Source organism: Bremia lactucae, linkage group LG2, assembly GCF_004359215.1.
Source record: "Bremia lactucae strain SF5 linkage group LG2, whole genome shotgun sequence".
Classification (NCBI taxonomy): domain Eukaryota; phylum Oomycota; class Peronosporomycetes; order Peronosporales; family Peronosporaceae; genus Bremia; species Bremia lactucae.
Genome location: NC_090611.1, coordinates 4,452,997 through 4,469,475, shown reverse-complemented (window position 1 = coordinate 4,469,475; position 16,479 = coordinate 4,452,997). Strand labels below are relative to the sequence as shown.

General features: G+C 43.8%; 8 protein-coding genes across 8 annotated transcripts; 1 reads left to right on the top strand and 7 right to left on the bottom strand.

Moving 5' to 3' along the window:
- Positions 1–11: 11 nt before the first annotated feature.
- Positions 12–1,583, bottom strand: CCR75_000761 (uncharacterized protein; the record flags this gene model as incomplete). Its single annotated transcript, XM_067958867.1, has 1 exon — positions 12–1,583. The coding sequence occupies one exon, from the start codon at positions 1,581–1,583 to the stop codon at positions 12–14; it is 1,572 nt and encodes a 523-aa protein (XP_067821408.1).
- Positions 1,584–2,151: 568 nt separating this feature from the next.
- Positions 2,152–3,090, top strand: CCR75_000762 (uncharacterized protein; the record flags this gene model as incomplete). Its single annotated transcript, XM_067958868.1, has 1 exon — positions 2,152–3,090. The coding sequence occupies one exon, from the start codon at positions 2,152–2,154 to the stop codon at positions 3,088–3,090; it is 939 nt and encodes a 312-aa protein (XP_067821405.1).
- Positions 3,091–3,479: 389 nt separating this feature from the next.
- Positions 3,480–4,914, bottom strand: CCR75_000763 (uncharacterized protein; the record flags this gene model as incomplete). The annotated part of the gene is made up of 2 exons (XM_067958869.1): positions 3,480–3,775; positions 3,834–4,914. The coding sequence occupies 2 exons, from the start codon at positions 4,912–4,914 to the stop codon at positions 3,480–3,482; spliced, it is 1,377 nt and encodes a 458-aa protein (XP_067821406.1).
- Positions 4,915–6,464: 1,550 nt separating this feature from the next.
- CCR75_000764 (uncharacterized protein) lies at positions 6,465–8,384 on the bottom strand (the record flags this gene model as incomplete). The annotated part of the gene is made up of 1 exon (XM_067958870.1): positions 6,465–8,384. The coding sequence occupies one exon, from the start codon at positions 8,382–8,384 to the stop codon at positions 6,465–6,467; it is 1,920 nt and encodes a 639-aa protein (XP_067821557.1).
- Positions 8,385–8,411: 27 nt separating this feature from the next.
- On the bottom strand, positions 8,412–10,550 carry CCR75_000765 (uncharacterized protein; the record flags this gene model as incomplete). The annotated part of the gene is made up of 5 exons (XM_067958871.1): positions 8,412–9,746; positions 9,808–9,935; positions 9,997–10,074; positions 10,144–10,405; positions 10,460–10,550. 5 exons carry the CDS (start codon positions 10,548–10,550, stop codon positions 8,509–8,511), a joined length of 1,797 nt encoding a protein of 598 aa, XP_067821962.1. The 3' UTR covers positions 8,412–8,508.
- Positions 10,551–10,782: 232 nt separating this feature from the next.
- On the bottom strand, positions 10,783–11,211 carry CCR75_000766 (uncharacterized protein; the record flags this gene model as incomplete). The annotated part of the gene is made up of 1 exon (XM_067958872.1): positions 10,783–11,211. One exon carries the CDS (start codon positions 11,209–11,211, stop codon positions 10,783–10,785), a length of 429 nt encoding a protein of 142 aa, XP_067821409.1.
- A 206-nt stretch (positions 11,212–11,417) lies between these two features.
- CCR75_000767 (uncharacterized protein) lies at positions 11,418–12,211 on the bottom strand (the record flags this gene model as incomplete). Its single annotated transcript, XM_067958873.1, has 2 exons — positions 11,418–12,061; positions 12,121–12,211. 2 exons carry the CDS (start codon positions 12,209–12,211, stop codon positions 11,418–11,420), a joined length of 735 nt encoding a protein of 244 aa, XP_067821410.1.
- Positions 12,212–14,348: 2,137 nt separating this feature from the next.
- On the bottom strand, positions 14,349–14,725 carry CCR75_000768 (uncharacterized protein; the record flags this gene model as incomplete). Its single annotated transcript, XM_067958874.1, has 2 exons — positions 14,349–14,623; positions 14,656–14,725. The coding sequence occupies 2 exons, from the start codon at positions 14,723–14,725 to the stop codon at positions 14,349–14,351; spliced, it is 345 nt and encodes a 114-aa protein (XP_067821399.1).
- Between the last annotated feature and the right edge of the window lie 1,754 nt (positions 14,726–16,479).

Below are 16,479 nucleotides of genomic sequence, written 5' to 3'. Positions count from 1 at the left end.
CCGAGGATTAGCTATTTTTGGACGGGAACAGGGTGAAGCTTTCTATAAGCCGTATTGAATTCCTTGACAATAGCGTTCGTTTGACCAGAATTTGTAAGCATCGTTGAGATCTTTGCGTGACCAAAAGTATCTAGAAAAATTTGAACCGCTTTTTTGACTCCTTCCGGCTTTGCTCTGGTCCTAGCGTCCAGAACCGCCTTCTCAATTGAGCGTCCACTGGCATGTTTCATGGCATCTCGAATCATTTGCTCGACTTTGGCCATATGAGCTGCTGTTACGGCGTGAATAACAGCCCACGCCTGTGGCGTCTGGAGAAGCTCGTCTGTGTTCCCCTTTGTACCCACCATGGTCTTCAGCATCTTGCCAATGTCGAAATTATTCTCCTCCCACTTCAAACCAATGTGCTTTAAAGTTCCGATCGCAAACACTTTCGCCTTGTGCGCGTCTGCACCCTCGTTTTTCAATATTGCCTGTATCGCGATCCGAAGCACTTCGAGGTTTTCCGACGATTGTGCGTAATTGTTGGCAATCTTCCACCCAGGAGGTCGAGCGACTTGAAAATTGCTACTATCGGCCAATTTCATAAGCCTGTCGATCGGCGCCACATTCGCATTTGTCTTCGAATCGGACATGGCGTTGCGATACGCTTTTTTCAAGTCATACCACTTGATACCGTACGTTTTCACGTCACCTTCCAGCTTATGAAGCTCCACTGACAAGTGCTTGCTTTTCATAAAATCGTTAATGGCTACGTACGCAGCGTCTTGATTGTGTTGCTTCACGGAGCCCACCTTGATGACAAATCCAAGCATCTTCTCATCCAAGACTTGATTCGAAATCCTAAAGATATCCTCCAATAACTTGGGCAGATTTACATTGGCTTGAACAAAGTAATTCTCCAGCAAAAGCAACCACTTGGCGTTGACCGAGTTAGTCTTAGATGTGCCTTCCATCACGAGTTGAATGGCCCGGACGTTACCAAATTTGCGTACGAGGACTGCCGTGATTATTCCATCTGCTTCATCTGTAGGACCTTTAATAGATCTTCGTACGAGCGTGACCCACTCTTGAAAGGCCTTTTCTCCAAAGAGATTCGACTTAATTTTTAATAAATTATTGGGAAACACGGTAGCAGCGGCCGCGACCTTATCCTTTGCGAATCGGACATGTAAACGAGGAAAAGATTTAATAATCCATTTCCAAGACGCGATTTGCTCCATTACGCGCAGACCTTGTGTTTGAAAATAATTACGTGATCTTGCTGGCACTGCGCCTAGTTGCTTGATCAGTCCTTCAGGCGCTGGAATGGTTCTTTCCTCGAGCTCCACATTAGCGCGCAATTGTCGAGAATTGTCGACGATTGGCGCCTCAATCCGTGCAACTTTCTGAACAAATGTCACGAGGTGGTAGCACGACAGCAGAAGAAGGCAGCAGAGCGACGCTGTGCGCTTGGTAGTCATGGCCTTGGTTCCGTGCTCGGGAAAGAATCTAGAAATGGCCCATGTACGGGAGTTGTGCGTGGGATGTGTCGAGTTTGACGCGATTACGCTTGGATTGTCAAAATTCTCTCGTTCATGTGACATTATAAAAAAGACAGAAGATTATTCATGGGATTGGAAGTGGATTGGAGGGGGTTCTTTCTTGTAATTTTGAAAGCCCATCTTGCCATCTTGCAAAGGCAGCTGTTGCTAGAAAGCAATTGCAAGACACCAGCAGCGGAGAAAATGGAGAAAATGGTAAGGCTTCAAAAAGACGAAACGTCATGACATTTGAGCCACAATGACACACAATGGGCGAAGGATGTGCAGCCATGTATCGAGGCATTAACAATCTTGTTTAAGTCTAAAGTATCACAGCCCTACATATCCTGTAGCTTATCATGCTGCTGAGATCGGTACTCAGATGGTAAGAAATAAATTTGGCCTCGGATTTGCCCTTCAATTAATGATTGGTTAGTTTTTGTATTTCTAATCGTATCCACCGTTTTTATGCACAGGACAAGCGCTTTGAAATTAATCATATAAATAGACCCATTTTCTTCATTCGATACCATACATTTTAACATGGAGATCAGTCTAACTTCAAAAAATCTAAAAATGTCAACCTCTTTCTATCGTACATAAAATAAAAAACGTATCCTTCATAATCGGCATGGAAGAGACCTTTACGAATGCCAAATGGTCGGCGTATGCCAAGACATACAGCTCCGTCTTTGAATCGCTAACAGCTCGTTGGGCTGTAGACGCCGTGCAAATCGCACATCATGAAATCCTTCATTTGCTTCAGCAGTATGAAGCAACGAGCTGTACTACACCTTTCCACTTTGTAGACGTTGGTTGTGGGCCAGGAAATCTGAGTTTTGAGTTCGCTCGTCGATACCTTACGCTTCCAACTGATATTCGCATCACCGCTTCCGATATCTCGGACGGTATGTTAAAGCAATTAATGGAAAAACTAATGGCTGACCCCGCCCTTAACTCATTTGCACCAAAATTTTGCACGCTGCAAAGCGACGGAATGTTTTTAAGCGAAGTAGCTGATTCATCAGTAGATGCTATCGGATCCAATTTTGGCTTAAGCATTTTTCCAAATCGCATGCAAGGGTACGCGACAGCTTTTCGAGTGCTAAAGGAGGAAGGACTGCTGGTGATGACGACGTGGAGCGATAAGAGCTCACAGATAGTGTGGTTCGATACAATCACGGATGCATTCAATGCTGCAGGACCTCCAGAAGACAAGCTACAATTCCCTTCCACGACCGCAGGCTCAGACCGTGAGCGGGTCATGAATGAGCTACATGAAGCTGGGTTTCGAGATGTAAGAGTGTACTCTACGACGCACACTATAGTGTTTGACGACCCAAAGGCGATGATTCAGGCGATGATGACCAATCCTTTTGCTGCAAAGTTTTTAAAAAGACTATCCAAGGATCGGATTGAGCAGATGCTGATCGAGTTAATGGAAAGCGATGCGCAGAAGAATTTCTATCAAGATGAAAGGATGGCGAGAATCGATGGAGCTGATGGATTTGTGGATAAGAAGCCGTGCTTGATACCATTTACAGGATATGTTATCGCTGCAAAAAAGTAGGCCATGAAGACGAATTTCTTTCATTCTTGCTTACACTTATGACACGATGCCTCAAGCATAAATTTATATTTGATCAATGTCAAAGTATTGCAAATCAAAATTAAAGCAATTCATCCGGCTTTTTCAGCTTTGTACTAAGAATTAAGCTCTTTATAGGTGGCTTGATAATTTTGAGGTGCTTCGCTTTGCATTTAACACTACTGGCCAATTAGAGGACTTAGGAAGCAACATGAAGCAACTAAGTAAGTTAAGTGTACGTTTTATCAAAAGCCTAGAAAAGACCCACGCTCTAATGGTAAAAATCAAATCTTGCTTTAAAGAGTGTATACACATATATTTCAATATTGACGTTAACATTGCTCTATATAGGAGGCCATGACTCACCCTACTTAACCAAAGTTGACGAATGGCTGGCTCAACCCTCCTACTTGCTGCTGTTGCTGTTGCTGAAATTGCTGCTGTTGCTGATGTTGTTGCTGTTGCTGAAGGTGCTGCTGATGGTGCTGCTTGTGCTGGTGTTGTTGCTGAAATTGTTGCTGTTGCTGATATTGTTGCTGCAATTGTTGCTGTTGCTGATGTTGTTGCTGCTGTAATTGTTGTTGCGGCGGAAAACCACTCTGATTCAAATTCAGAGCCATCGGATTCATCCCCATGGGTTGACCCTGAAAGTTCATCGGAGCGCCACCTACACTCTCAGGTCAATCCTCTCTTAATCAATATCCACAAACATTCGCATCACGTACCCATCATCATCCCGTTCTGCAACATCTGATTCGACATGGGAGGATAACCCATCATACTTGGCTGCATCATGGAATTCATAATACCCATTCCACCCATCGACATATTCATGGGCACATTCATTCCCATAGGTCGTGGCGCCATTAAACCCATCCCATTCATCCCATTCATCCCATTCATCCCATTCATTACATTCATTCCGTTCATTACATTCATTCCGTTCATCCCATTCATCCCATTCATCATCGGCACTGGCATCATTCCCTGCTGAAGAGGAAACGTATTCGGTTGCGGCTGTGGCTGCGACGACGGACCAAAGCTTGCCATAATGTTTGCCATCTTGTTCACATGTTGGTCCACCGGAGCGGGAGGTTGCGGGGCAAACGCGTCTGGAACTTTTAACGGAGGAGTTGTCGATACAGTAAACGACGCCCAGTCGTCCTGCTTCGGGGCTGCAATCGGTACTTCTACGACCTTTGGCGCAACTGCAGGCGCACTAAAGACATCAAACGACAGAATCTCCTTAGTTACGACAGGTGAAGGAGCTACGGTCTCATTACTAGCTACTTCAGACGCAACGTGCGAGCTCGAACGGTCCTTGTCCTTACGTCGACGTGGCTCTTCGTCATCCGAGCTATCGTGCTTCTTCCTACGCTCTTTACGGCCTTCCATCTCCCGTAATTGGTCTCCTACGAAACTTTTTCGCTCATACTTGTCTCGAATCCAAATCTCCTTGTCCCGAACCGACGAGTGCTCCGTCGGAAGACGATAATCCTTTGGCACATTCGCCTCAAAGTACGCCTTGGCACGGGCATTGCCCCAGCGCTGCATCTGCTGCACTTGCTCAAACGTCCACGAGTCTAAATTGACGCTGCGTACGAATGTCACATGCACGCCCAAGCTCCGGTGAATGCCAGAGCATGCGATGCAGATAAAGACGCCAAGATTAATTGACGCCCAACGCGGGCCACGACTGCCACAGTCGGCACAGAATTTGTTCTCATCAAGCTTGGTAAGCTCAGTTAGTTGTTTCTTGAGCTTTGTCTGGTCATCAGGCGGTCGGGAGGCTCCAGGGCGACTCATGACTGGTAGGGGGTGAGAGAGCGAGTGAAGAAGCGCGAGACCAAAAATAGCGCTGAAACGTGTCGATTTGAAGTATGTATAGAACGGTTATTTGGTGTCGGAAGCGATGCGAAACTAGGAAAGTAGGATGTATGAGGCAAATTAAAAGGGATTGCAAAGTCTCGTGCGCCAGACAAGAGAGAGAAGAAAGCTTTGGTGATGCTTATTGAAATCAAGACGACGGCAAAATATAGCCGTCGTCTTGATTTCAATAAGAATTACTTTAAGTGTGTGCGTTTCTTGTCATGCCGAGGCGACAACGATAGAAATTATTATTTTACCGCTCAAATGTCAATACCATTTTTTGAAACAGTGAATGTGGCAATAACTACGGTACGAGTCGTATTTTTGTATATAAGTGCAAAGATTGCGACCCAATAAGAACTTTTAAATTCTGTCATCTTCTTTATTGCAAACTCTTGAGAAGATTAATCTCAATTTAAATCTTACGCAAAAAAAAATCCCGAGTTGGTGTCAATTGTCAATAATTATTATTTCGCACGCTTTGAACATTCTGCAATCATAAACAACTTGAAAAAGCTAGGTGGGTGGGTCTATCTCGAATCTAAATCATCGACTTGACGTAAGATTGACTTGGGTATTCGTCTACCAAAAACGCATTACACGAGCCATAAGCCGCTTCCCCGTTGTGCTCTCAATTTTAAAAGATCTATGTAATTTACCTTAAGACTTCTTAAATTATCATTTGTCGTCTCCAAGGTATTCAGTGGCGCAATCAGTGATCGCAAGTCGCTAAAGTCACTCAGCTCCTCAGGTCAACTTTTTGTTGCCATTTTTTATAAGACTTTTCTTGAAAATCAACATTTGTCGTGCATTCTTTGTGTGAAATTTGCACGAATGAAAGGCCTTTTGTCGACATCTCATTTGCAAGAGGTTTGACACGAATCCACACGCGTGACAGCGTTATTACTCATCATCATCCGCTCCCTTTTCTAACCCATGGATTGTTCTTGAGTAAAAGTGCACGCTGCAAACTTTAGATCCACCTTCAATCCCAACCTTTTATACCGACGTCGAAAGCATTCATCCGTTTTAAGGTTTAGAAGATGATTGTATAAATCTATTGCTGTAGAAGCAACGTTACATCCCTGGACTACCCGTGTGACTCAGCAGCTCAATCTTTAAGAAACTGCTTGCTTCTCCTCGCTTGAATTGGCGATTTGACCTCTATAGACCGTCAAATCACTTCATTGTTGATCAAGTGACGAGTATTTAGCCTCCTGTCGGCGTCAATGATTCAATAAGTCGAGGAAGTAGCAGCCAATCTATCGCAACTCCCTGCAGCAACATTGATACTTACTCGTGCATAAGACTTGCCAAACAGTTTAAAGCCTTGGCCTCGATTGGCATCGCAACAAGTAGCAACAATGATGGCTTATTAATAGGAATCTAAAGACCCCGCCGCCATCCACAATAATCAAGACGACTAGGGGATCTGAACGCGATTTTTAATCAAATCGAAGAAATGATGACTTTTCTTCGTGTCGCAGTCACTCGCGAAGACAAGATACAATAATATCTTGATACGTGCTCATAACCGTGCGAAGTTCTCCACGCGACAAATTTTCCCGCCACATGATTTCTTCAATATGATGCTCTCCGTGAAAGTAAATACATAGTCGCTTAAACAGCGTAAAGACGGGGTTTGGCTTGGCAATCTTGGCCAAATACGCACGCTCTTGCTCCGAAAACAAAACTTGACTAGCCACACTCATCACTTGAGCCAGCGGTACGTCAGAATTCCCTCCTTTATCCACCTTTCTCTCCTCAGCTGTTGCTACCAAAGTCGGCGCCACTTTTGCAGCTGGATCCAGTGGTAGTAAAGCTTCTATCTTGGCACTGTTTTCCACCATTTCTCGTTGTAAATTCGACGCCATCATCGCAGAAGACGAGCTTTCAGCAGAGTGGCTACGATCTGTCACATCCTCGCCATCCGATGGAATCATAAAGTAGACATATCGATGAAGTTGAACAATAAAGCGATGTTGGAGAAGCCAAAGAAGCATATGAATATACTCGGTCTTCTTGGCTGTTGACAACGTTTTCATGTACTCTCCAATTCGACGAGAACCCGAGAAAGTTGACAAGACTTCACTTAATTCATACGGTTCAAACGTTCGTCTAAATTCCACGGCAAGTGGCGAACCAACGTGAACATTTGCATTAGCAGTCACTTGATAGACATTGTAGAGCGTAATAGCATCTACAATGCGTCCAAAGCCCCAATACACAAGATGAGCTGCAAGTCGAAAGACTTGATGAATCGGAACACTTGATTCCAATGCAATGTCTTGAAAGCTCTTGAGCGGATTCACTGTTTTAACGACAATTTCAAGTTGTCGCGCATGGTCCACGGGAAGTTTTTGAAGAATTTCGCCCTTTTCGACGAGGAGCAAGAGCGTATGATACGGTCGTAGTGTTGCCATTTGAATCGTCACGGCGTCCGTGAGTGTAAGCGATAGTTTAATCCATCCATTGAGCACGATATGAGCCGCTCCGGACTCGTCGAGTCCATGAAACACACGTTTAAGTTCATTCGCCAAGACGCTCTTGCCAAGGGAGACATCAATTAAAGTCTGTGGATCCACTTCTACGGTCGACAAGCCTTTATCATTGTCCTTTCGATGACGAGGATGATGTAGTCCAGTCGATCCATTGGAAGTCGCAGTGGAATTGGTATTGTTTGTGGAAGTATTGCTGCTACAAGAGGCAAGATTCGGGGCACTGGATGAAGGGCCTGTGGCGTTTGGAACGGTCCCACCAGTGCCTTTACTTCGTGCGTGACGCTCACTTTGAGCCAATTCATCGCGTACTTGCAATAATTCACGCACTTCTTTCGATACAAAGCCAACGCGTAGCTCTTCGTGTAAAAGACCGTGAGCGAGCTGGGCCGCGACGGTAGAATAAGCTTTGGCAGTCCTACGTTGACGTGCCTGCGTTTCTCCATCCGATGAGAATATTTGAGGGGTATGAGTCGTGGCTTGAGATCGTTTCAATGGTCGATCGTCTAAGGCAAAGATGATATTAAACATGGTTGTTTCATTCCCTGTCGAGCTCTGGGAGCCGGCTATAGATTGCTCAACGACTGTCGAAGGAGTGACTAAGGATGATACAAGATCCGTAGAAGGAGCTACGGATGGAAGCCGAGGCGACACAAGCACGGGGTGGCTCACAAAGCGCAGCTCGTCGACTACGAGCTCAAAACTGGCGTTGCAGAGCGCATTTTTCGGTCGAAAGAGCTTGGCCAAGAGAGGTGCGGGGAGCGTTTGGAAGCTTGAAGCTTTTTCGCTTGAAGGAGCGGGGTACCGGAAGGCTAGATTACAGCCTTTATTGATGTCGTCGACAACGAGCGCGACACCCAAGAGGCGACAGCCGCTCGTGTAGTGGTGGATCCCAGAACCAGAGTTCATGGTATAAAAATACAAAGTAGAAACACGGCGCTTTACCGATTTTACGTATTTCTAATTCACCGTCGACTTGCATACATGGTAACTAGAATGTAGTCACCCGACATTTTATTGTCTAAAACTGCTCCTAATTTAATGATTTTTTCTTGCCTTGCGTTTTCGACTTTGCTTTATTTTTCAAAGACATTCCTGGAATGAGTCGAGATGTTCCAGGAGGTGCAAGTAACGATGTTGCGCCTTTTTCACCAGTCTTTTTTAAATTATTGTCGCTTGTCTTTTCGTGAGCTAGACTCCTGTCTTTTGCCTTGACAAGCACTGCACTGGACGTTAGTGGTGAAGGCAAAATCGGTCGCTTGTTCGTTCGAACGTAAAAGAGCAAATACGCGGTTTCACTCAGCGCTGTAGCCTCCGAGATGGATGTCACGTGTTCATCGTCGTAACGAAACCATTGGTCTTTATTATCACGGCACACGCACGTGTAGTGGCCACCCACAACAAAGTCGCCAAGATGTGACACGACCGCAAAGAGCTCGTACATTGGAGGAGACGTGAATGCAATACTAGACGCCAAGTTGTTAGGATCATCAATTCCATTCTCTGCTCGACAGGGTGTTGACAGAAAGTGCACTGGGAATTCTAACAACGGCGAGTATTTCACAAATCGCTGGAGTTTCACGGGTCCTTGCTCTGGATGGTACGAAAAGCGCTTGACAGTTAATGTCAGCACCACAGGAAGGGACTCAACCGTCGTAACCTTTGTCATTCGAGGAGTCGCGTGAATATCTTCAATCACTTCGACAGCAAAGGATTCACGAATCATATCTTCGATCGTTAGCGGAGAACTTTGAGAAGGTGTGGAGCTATTTACAGCAGACAGAAAGGAACGCGAGTCGTGACTTTTAAAAACAAGATTCAAGTGCAAGCAATGGAATGGCTCCACGGTAATCGAACTCTGTCGCTTGCCACTATGCTTGATTTCCGAGCGCAGTGTACCCTTGAATAACCAATTGATCGGCGATCGGAAGCTATCGACAAGATTTTGACGAAGAAGGCTACTTTTGCCCTTCTTACCGACTTCAGCCCATCCGTCTTCATTCGTTTGCGCCATTTCAATCGATTCATTAGTTTCATTCTGCACAGCTTTGCGCCGTGTTTGGTGCTCACACGAAGTTGGTAACACAAGGCCACTTTGATCATACTCCGTATGAAGATACTCTAAAAAGAATTCAAGAAACTCCAAGGCATCTTCCTGTTCGCCTCGCATCTTTTGAAATGCGCTTAGAACATCCATAAAGTAGCCACTAATTCGAATAGCTTGGGGAGTTTTGCGATGCACGTCGTGGAGGCTATGCTCGTCAAGCTGCACTACAAGAAACGAGTTCTGACGGATAGAACCTCATGCTTGCATTTTGTTATCAACACGTACATTGAGCAAGTGTAGGCTCTTCAAATTCTCGTGTAAACGCCACCATATGACGCCACGCTTTAAACGTTGACGTACTTGCCAGCATGTTAGAAGTCGACGGACAGAAGCTCGACAGCGCCACTAATAGACTGCAAACGAAAGCATCAGACTCTTGAATAAAACTACTCGAAAACAAGTGAAGACACTTACTTTAAAAATGGCGGGCAGGCTAAAACCGATTGCAAAATGACATTCTGAAAGCACGTATTTCCTTGATTCACCAGGCCTCTAAAACAATTTTTTATCATTCTTTAAATTCAAAATTTCATAGTTTTTTTTCAGATTTATTGAGCTCACCGTTTTTTCATCTCTTTCGCAGGTGCAGACACATCGAGGATTTTAAGTGTCTCCTGAATGGCTTTTTCAAACGGTAGTGGCTTCATTGGCTCCCTCGGCGTATTCTTTATCGTCGCACTTCCATTGTATTCAGCTGTTGCGGCCCATGGAGCTTTTGGAGCGATACACGCAGGCTTTGGTTGCGTCTGGGATACACTTAACGCGTCGGCCCACGTTTTTGAAGTCTCGTTGGGCTTCGGTGGAGTCTGTAGGTCTGTAGCAGCTGCAAACGGACTCAGTTTTATCTGTAGAAATAAATCAGTTTATCGATGCTTACCATCCTCGAGCGCCTTCTTTGTTTCTTCGAGCGAGAAGTCCCCAAACGTGATTACCATTTCGTGGTCATTTTCAAGTGTAGCCGGCGCCATTAATGTTTGTGTAACCTCTTATGTAGTGTGACCATCACTCATGAAATCAAAGCGTGATTATTGACAGAATAGGGCGTAAAACGTCCGTTTTGATATTATACATTTAATTACAATTTGGGCAAAAATGTTTATTATAATTTCTAAGAAATAATAGTAATTAGCATTTAGTGCACACGTATTTTAAATAAAGTAACCGAGGTTACCGTTTCGTAAATTGTGTTCATATAAGTGCTTACACACGTTTGTATTTCTCATATCGCAGGCGACGGCCGCGTGATGGCGTCAAGATTCCTCCTCGTGACTTCTTGCCACCTTTCAGTCGTCTCTTGGTGTGGCGGGACATGAAAGCGTTACGCTCGTCCATTTCCTGATCAAAAAGCTCTAGCGCTTGAGTCAGCGCTGTAATAGGCGGATTTTTTCTCTCCTTCTGCTGCAACTCCTTCTTACATGCGTACGAGGCCGCGAGCTGAGCTTCTAGCTCTTTCTCGGCGTTCTTAGTGACAAGCAAGTCCTTTGCGGCAGAATAGACATTAGAAATGACAGCACCGTTCGCATCAAGCGCGAGGTCGAGGCCTGAAAACATCGACACCATAGTGGGCTTGCCTTTTGTGGATTCCGTGCCGGAGGAGACCATTACATTGGTCTTCTCGGCGTCCATCATTCTTGAGACGACTGGTGGGATAATAAATGAAATATAGGCTATAGTGGGTTACATCACTTTTTTGCAAAAAGAGAAGACTAAATGAAACTACCTCCATCAGAAGGGACTTTTTAAGATCCTAATCGCAAATACAATAGGTTTATACCTTTTAAATTTAATATTATCTAAACTTGTATATCAATACGACTTCTGACAACACGCGCCACTCACTGCAGCATTTCATTCGAAAGTTCCAAGTCAAGCGTTTCATCGTGACAGCTTAGCTGCACGAGAAACCCACCAAGCAAACGAAGCTGCTTCTGCAGCTGCGTCATGCTTGGGTTTTCCAATAGCTTGATTGACTTTAACTGTGTATTAGGCGTGCGCCGTGCGACATACTGGATCGCATAGCGGTCCACTTGCGCATCGCCAAATGCAATTAGTTGCTGAGTTTCTCGCTTTTGCTGGTGCACATAAATTCCATGATTTTCCACAACTGCTGCTTGTCCGAGCCCGCGCTTTACAAGCAGGTCACGGTAGACAGCAATCTTCCATTCAATAGGCCGGCCAGGGTACACGCTTTCAAAGGAAGAGCGTGCTGAAATAATGGTCATCTGTTCCAGTAATGGCACGATGTTTGGTAAGAAGCGCTGAGACGAGCGCTCAACCCATCCGCTCTCGGCATTAGTGACGATGCAGCAAGGGCCTATCTTTAAGCACGCGCGAAGAAAATTCTCCACTTCCGTTGCCAATTCCTCGAGCACTGGCACACATTCCTCTGGAAGCTTAAAAACCACATCTTCCGAAAAGAAACCGAGCTTTGATAGGTGCGTGTTGGGTAAAACCGTGTCATCCCAGTCCAAGATAATAACTACAAGCAATCAATCGTGAGCGTTGAAAAGAACGGTAAGCGAGGAGAAATAGACGTACGTGGTCGAGTAGTGTGTTGTGGCTCAGCCACTTGCGTAGGCGGCGGTGGCTGTAGCCGATTGCCGGTGCTCGTAGCGCGACTGATGCCCATAATGTGCCGTTTCAAGAAAGAGGTAGAAGTAAAAATGGTTAGAATTTGCCAATCGACGATAATGCACAAACAAATTTGGTCGAGGAGTGATAGTGTTTAACAAATTGGTCGAAGCGAGAGGGCGTTCGAGCTGTAAAACTTAATATTCAATTGCAAATTTATTACAAACGAAGGTATTAGGTTTGCAGTCGTGTAGAACAGTCAAACCTCCTTGGCCTGTCTTTTAAGAATTAAACGAAAACAGCGTCTTTGAAGAGTCGGTGTGCGGCTATAATGAACCACGTAGACAGTCGGTCTGATGGATTACCGTCGAGTGGTATAAATGTGTAGCTTCATATTACCGCAGCAGTCTAAAAATGGTCATGTCTAATCAATTGTGTAAATTTCATTTTTCGCGTAAAATGACACTTGTCGGCCTTCCTTTCCTTATGAGAAGCATTACGTTCTTTGTTGCCATGATATACTTGATCGAAACAAACAGCAGTTTAATTACACATCGAGTGGTTGTACTTTTCGTTGTGATGTGTTTACCGACGACAGCCGCTGAAATTGCGCGCGAAGAAATGCTGCCGATCTAACAGCTGGCCATGCTGCCTCGAAATGTTTGACAGCCACCTCGTTTGGCCGTTAACAACACTCAAATAAACGTATGCTACTGCAAGCGACCTTGAGGATGTTTGCTGCTTCGTTAAGATGATTCAATTGCGGTTTCATCTTTATTGATCGGGTTTTGCTAAGTCAACCGTGCATTGAGGTCCACACTTTGTAGACCTCTATCGTTACACTCATAACAATAAGATATTCCAGGACTTATTTTTAACTTATCGTAGAAACTTCCCTTGCAGGGTTGTGGTCTGCACGGAGAACTATTCTTTGTAATCAAGAAAGTCGATGAAAATTCCTCATTTTTTGAGACGTTGTCCTGGTAGGCACTGAAGTAGTTAAAAAAATGCGCTATATTTTTTTAAGTCCCTTCCTAGTCTTCCGCTTTTTTCTCGTTTACCTTCTCCCTCGAAGACTATGTAATATATGAACGATAAATTAAATTTAGCTAAATAGGTCACTTTTCCAGCCATCTCTTTCAATACTCTCGACAGCGGGAGAAGAAGAAACTAAACTGTCAAAGCATCTCGAGACGAAACCGAGCTTGGTCATCAACGAATTCGTCTGGACAGTTTTGTAGAAGTTAAAATATGCAAGGACAATGGAAGAAGAAGTCTCAAAATAGATTTTTTTCGTGCTGGGCGGTGAGAGCACAAATAATTTTCCTTGGAGCCTTTACAGATGATAGGTAAGATCTGCAGCTGACACACTGCGACTGATCTGTTTGCATATAAGTACTGCCCGCATTTTTCTTTAACACACAATGAAACGGTGTTGAAACGCCGCCACGACAGAGTGGTGGCAGCTTATCTCTTTTCTTAATTCATAAGGTCTTCGGTCACAGATTTTAATGGCAAATGCTAATTTCGAATTTTAAGAAGTTCAAGACTAGCTTGTTCCGAAGCCCAGCGAATATGGAGAAACAAGTATCAGTGAGCATCGTGATGCGTGTATCGAAGCATTTGGTGCTTTAAAAGAAAGCATGATGAGCTATCTTTTGAAGTATTTATATTATTACTTGCTTAATTCTATATCATCTTTAAACGCAATTCAGAGTATACAAGCTCCGTCCTAATGGGTTTTGGCCAACACGTTGCATCCAAATTATCTGTGTACATCAAACCTCAATTCTTTCACTCGCGATTTTTGTTGCATGCTTTATGGTAAAAAGCAATGTCCTACTGTAACGGGGTGTATCGTTACATGAAATCAACACTTAAAGGTTGTTAATAAACATAGGTATTTCCACCCCATGCAAAATAAATTACCGTCGCTGCCAACTTAATTTTTATTAGCCAATCAGAAGCATTATGAATTGTAGTCCAATATCCTACATTTTGAATTGTAAATAAGCCTGGGGGTCCTGCCACTCAATATAAATCACAAAACATTCCCTGAAATCACACTCAATTTTGACGTGATGAACTGGTCGCTTTGCAAGCAGCCTTTCGTACAAAAGGTAGCCTAGACACCACCAATCCACAGCCTTGCCATAGTCACGTGAGCGCTTGGGTTTCAGAAGTTCGGGGCTGTATTACGCAGGAGAGTTTGCCATCGTGCGAGCGCTCGACAATTGATTCACAATAAACTTTGAAAGACCGAAATCCACAAGCGCCATATTTCTATCGATATCAATTATTATGCTATCGGGCTTCAGGTCACGATAAATAATGTCGTACGCATGCAAATGAGACAGTGCAAGTACGATCTGAGCAGCGCAAAACTTGAAGCGCTTTAAATTAAGCGCGATTTTCACACAATGCTCTTTATTATTCGAAAAGCGCGATTCATATGCGTGTAAAGACTGTCCTAGAGCAAAATTGCATGCTATAAATACACACGAGACTGGCTTTTTAACGAAAACCGCAACGGTGCCACAAAAGGATGATGCACGTCACGCAAAATCCGCATTTTCGTCTTCGAGTGCAGCTTTTCGTAATTCAACATTGAACTTTTCTCCAATATTTTCACGCTGGAAATTCGCTCGTAATTTTGCGCTCAGTCAAAACCCCTGTACCAAATGTACCCTTTTCAAGAACTCGATTTACGTGAAAATGCTGGATCGAAAAAAAGAAAGCACACGCTTCAAAGTCGAGAACTGAAACGCCCCATCCATCTTTGGTGCCTTCCGTTCGGCGTCTGACAGTTAAAATGCAGAACTGTCAACTTCAATTTGCTTTTTGGATGCCATGCACGCGACCTTGTGGGGCCCATTAGATGTGTTACTGAAGCTTTCGTTGAGTTGCTGATTGCGAGCATTCTGTACGGCTTGCTTGACCATCTTGACCCATATATCACACTCAATGCTCGAACGCGTGTACACGGCAACCTTGTGAATTGTCGGAGTTATAAACATGGCATTTGATCGGTTGGGATCACGCGAGGCACCTGCAATTGTCACGCGGATATGGAATTTCACTGTCCAACTTTGCCTATTTGTTTTTTTCCGCCTAATATGCGCAATTCAAAATTCTTCTGATTGGCTTATAAAAATCAAGTTGCAGCGACGGAAATTTATTTTTGCATGGGGTGAAAATTACACTTCCATTAATATATTATCTAAGAGGTAGATAATATTTGGAGAATCTTGCTTTACGTAGTAGTATTCGAAATGCTTATCCATTGGTAGATAAAGGCCATTATATCTACTTGCTCCGCGGTCCAGTCAGCGCTGGACGCGCGCAAAGAGAGAGACAGATAAGACTTTTATTACATATTTTGTATTAGTATATAATTGAGTTAGTAGTAAATAGATAGAAACTGAAACTTAATTATATTAATACGGCTTTTTAATTAACCCTCTTTAAGCAAGTATTCTTAGAGAGTCTTCCTCTGCACGTACTAGTGTACGTGAAGGGACGTGAGCACCGCTCGCACTGAAGCAGTGCGAAGTGGACTTGTACTGAAGCAGTACAAGTCGGCACTGCACCGTTACACCCACGCTATTCTTGAAGCGTTTGTTTCCATTGTGAGTAATAGGTACTTATAGTTGCTGTCAATAGATAAATCACTTTACGGACGGCGTCACTGTAACGGGGTGTCCCGTTACATAAGTTTTATTTGCCAAAAGAGGAATAAAAAAAATTATTTCCTATGAGAGGAATGACATAAAGAAGTGCAAAATTATTATCTTTATTAATTGGACTTAAATATGTCCAATAATACCAAATTTCATATTATTCATGCAATAAACCCATAGCTCTATTGATTTAAGTCTAAATCAACCCCGCCAATCGTTTCAAAATACGATTGTGCGGCGCGCAAGGAGGCACCATACTTACTTAGATATTCATACATTAAGTTCAGTAGTAGATAGAAGATCGTTACTTAGGAAACTTATTATATTAATACAGTTTACTTTTTCCTAATTCTTCATCCATTGAATTACCTTTTGGGGGCTTAATACCCTTAGCTACCTAGATACCCTCCTCTGTAATCTTGTGTTCGTGAAGTTTCGAGGCACCCTACCTACACTGTAATTAATGTAAGATTAACTAGTGCTGAACAGTACTAGTTATAGGTGCCCCGTTACAGTCACACAGGCCGCGAATGCAAATAGTCACCATGACCTATGGGAGTTGTAATGGAAGAGCGATAATTACCTTTGAATATTTTTATGTTTAATATTACCATCCAAAGATCCATTTGGCTTCGTGTGCTTAATC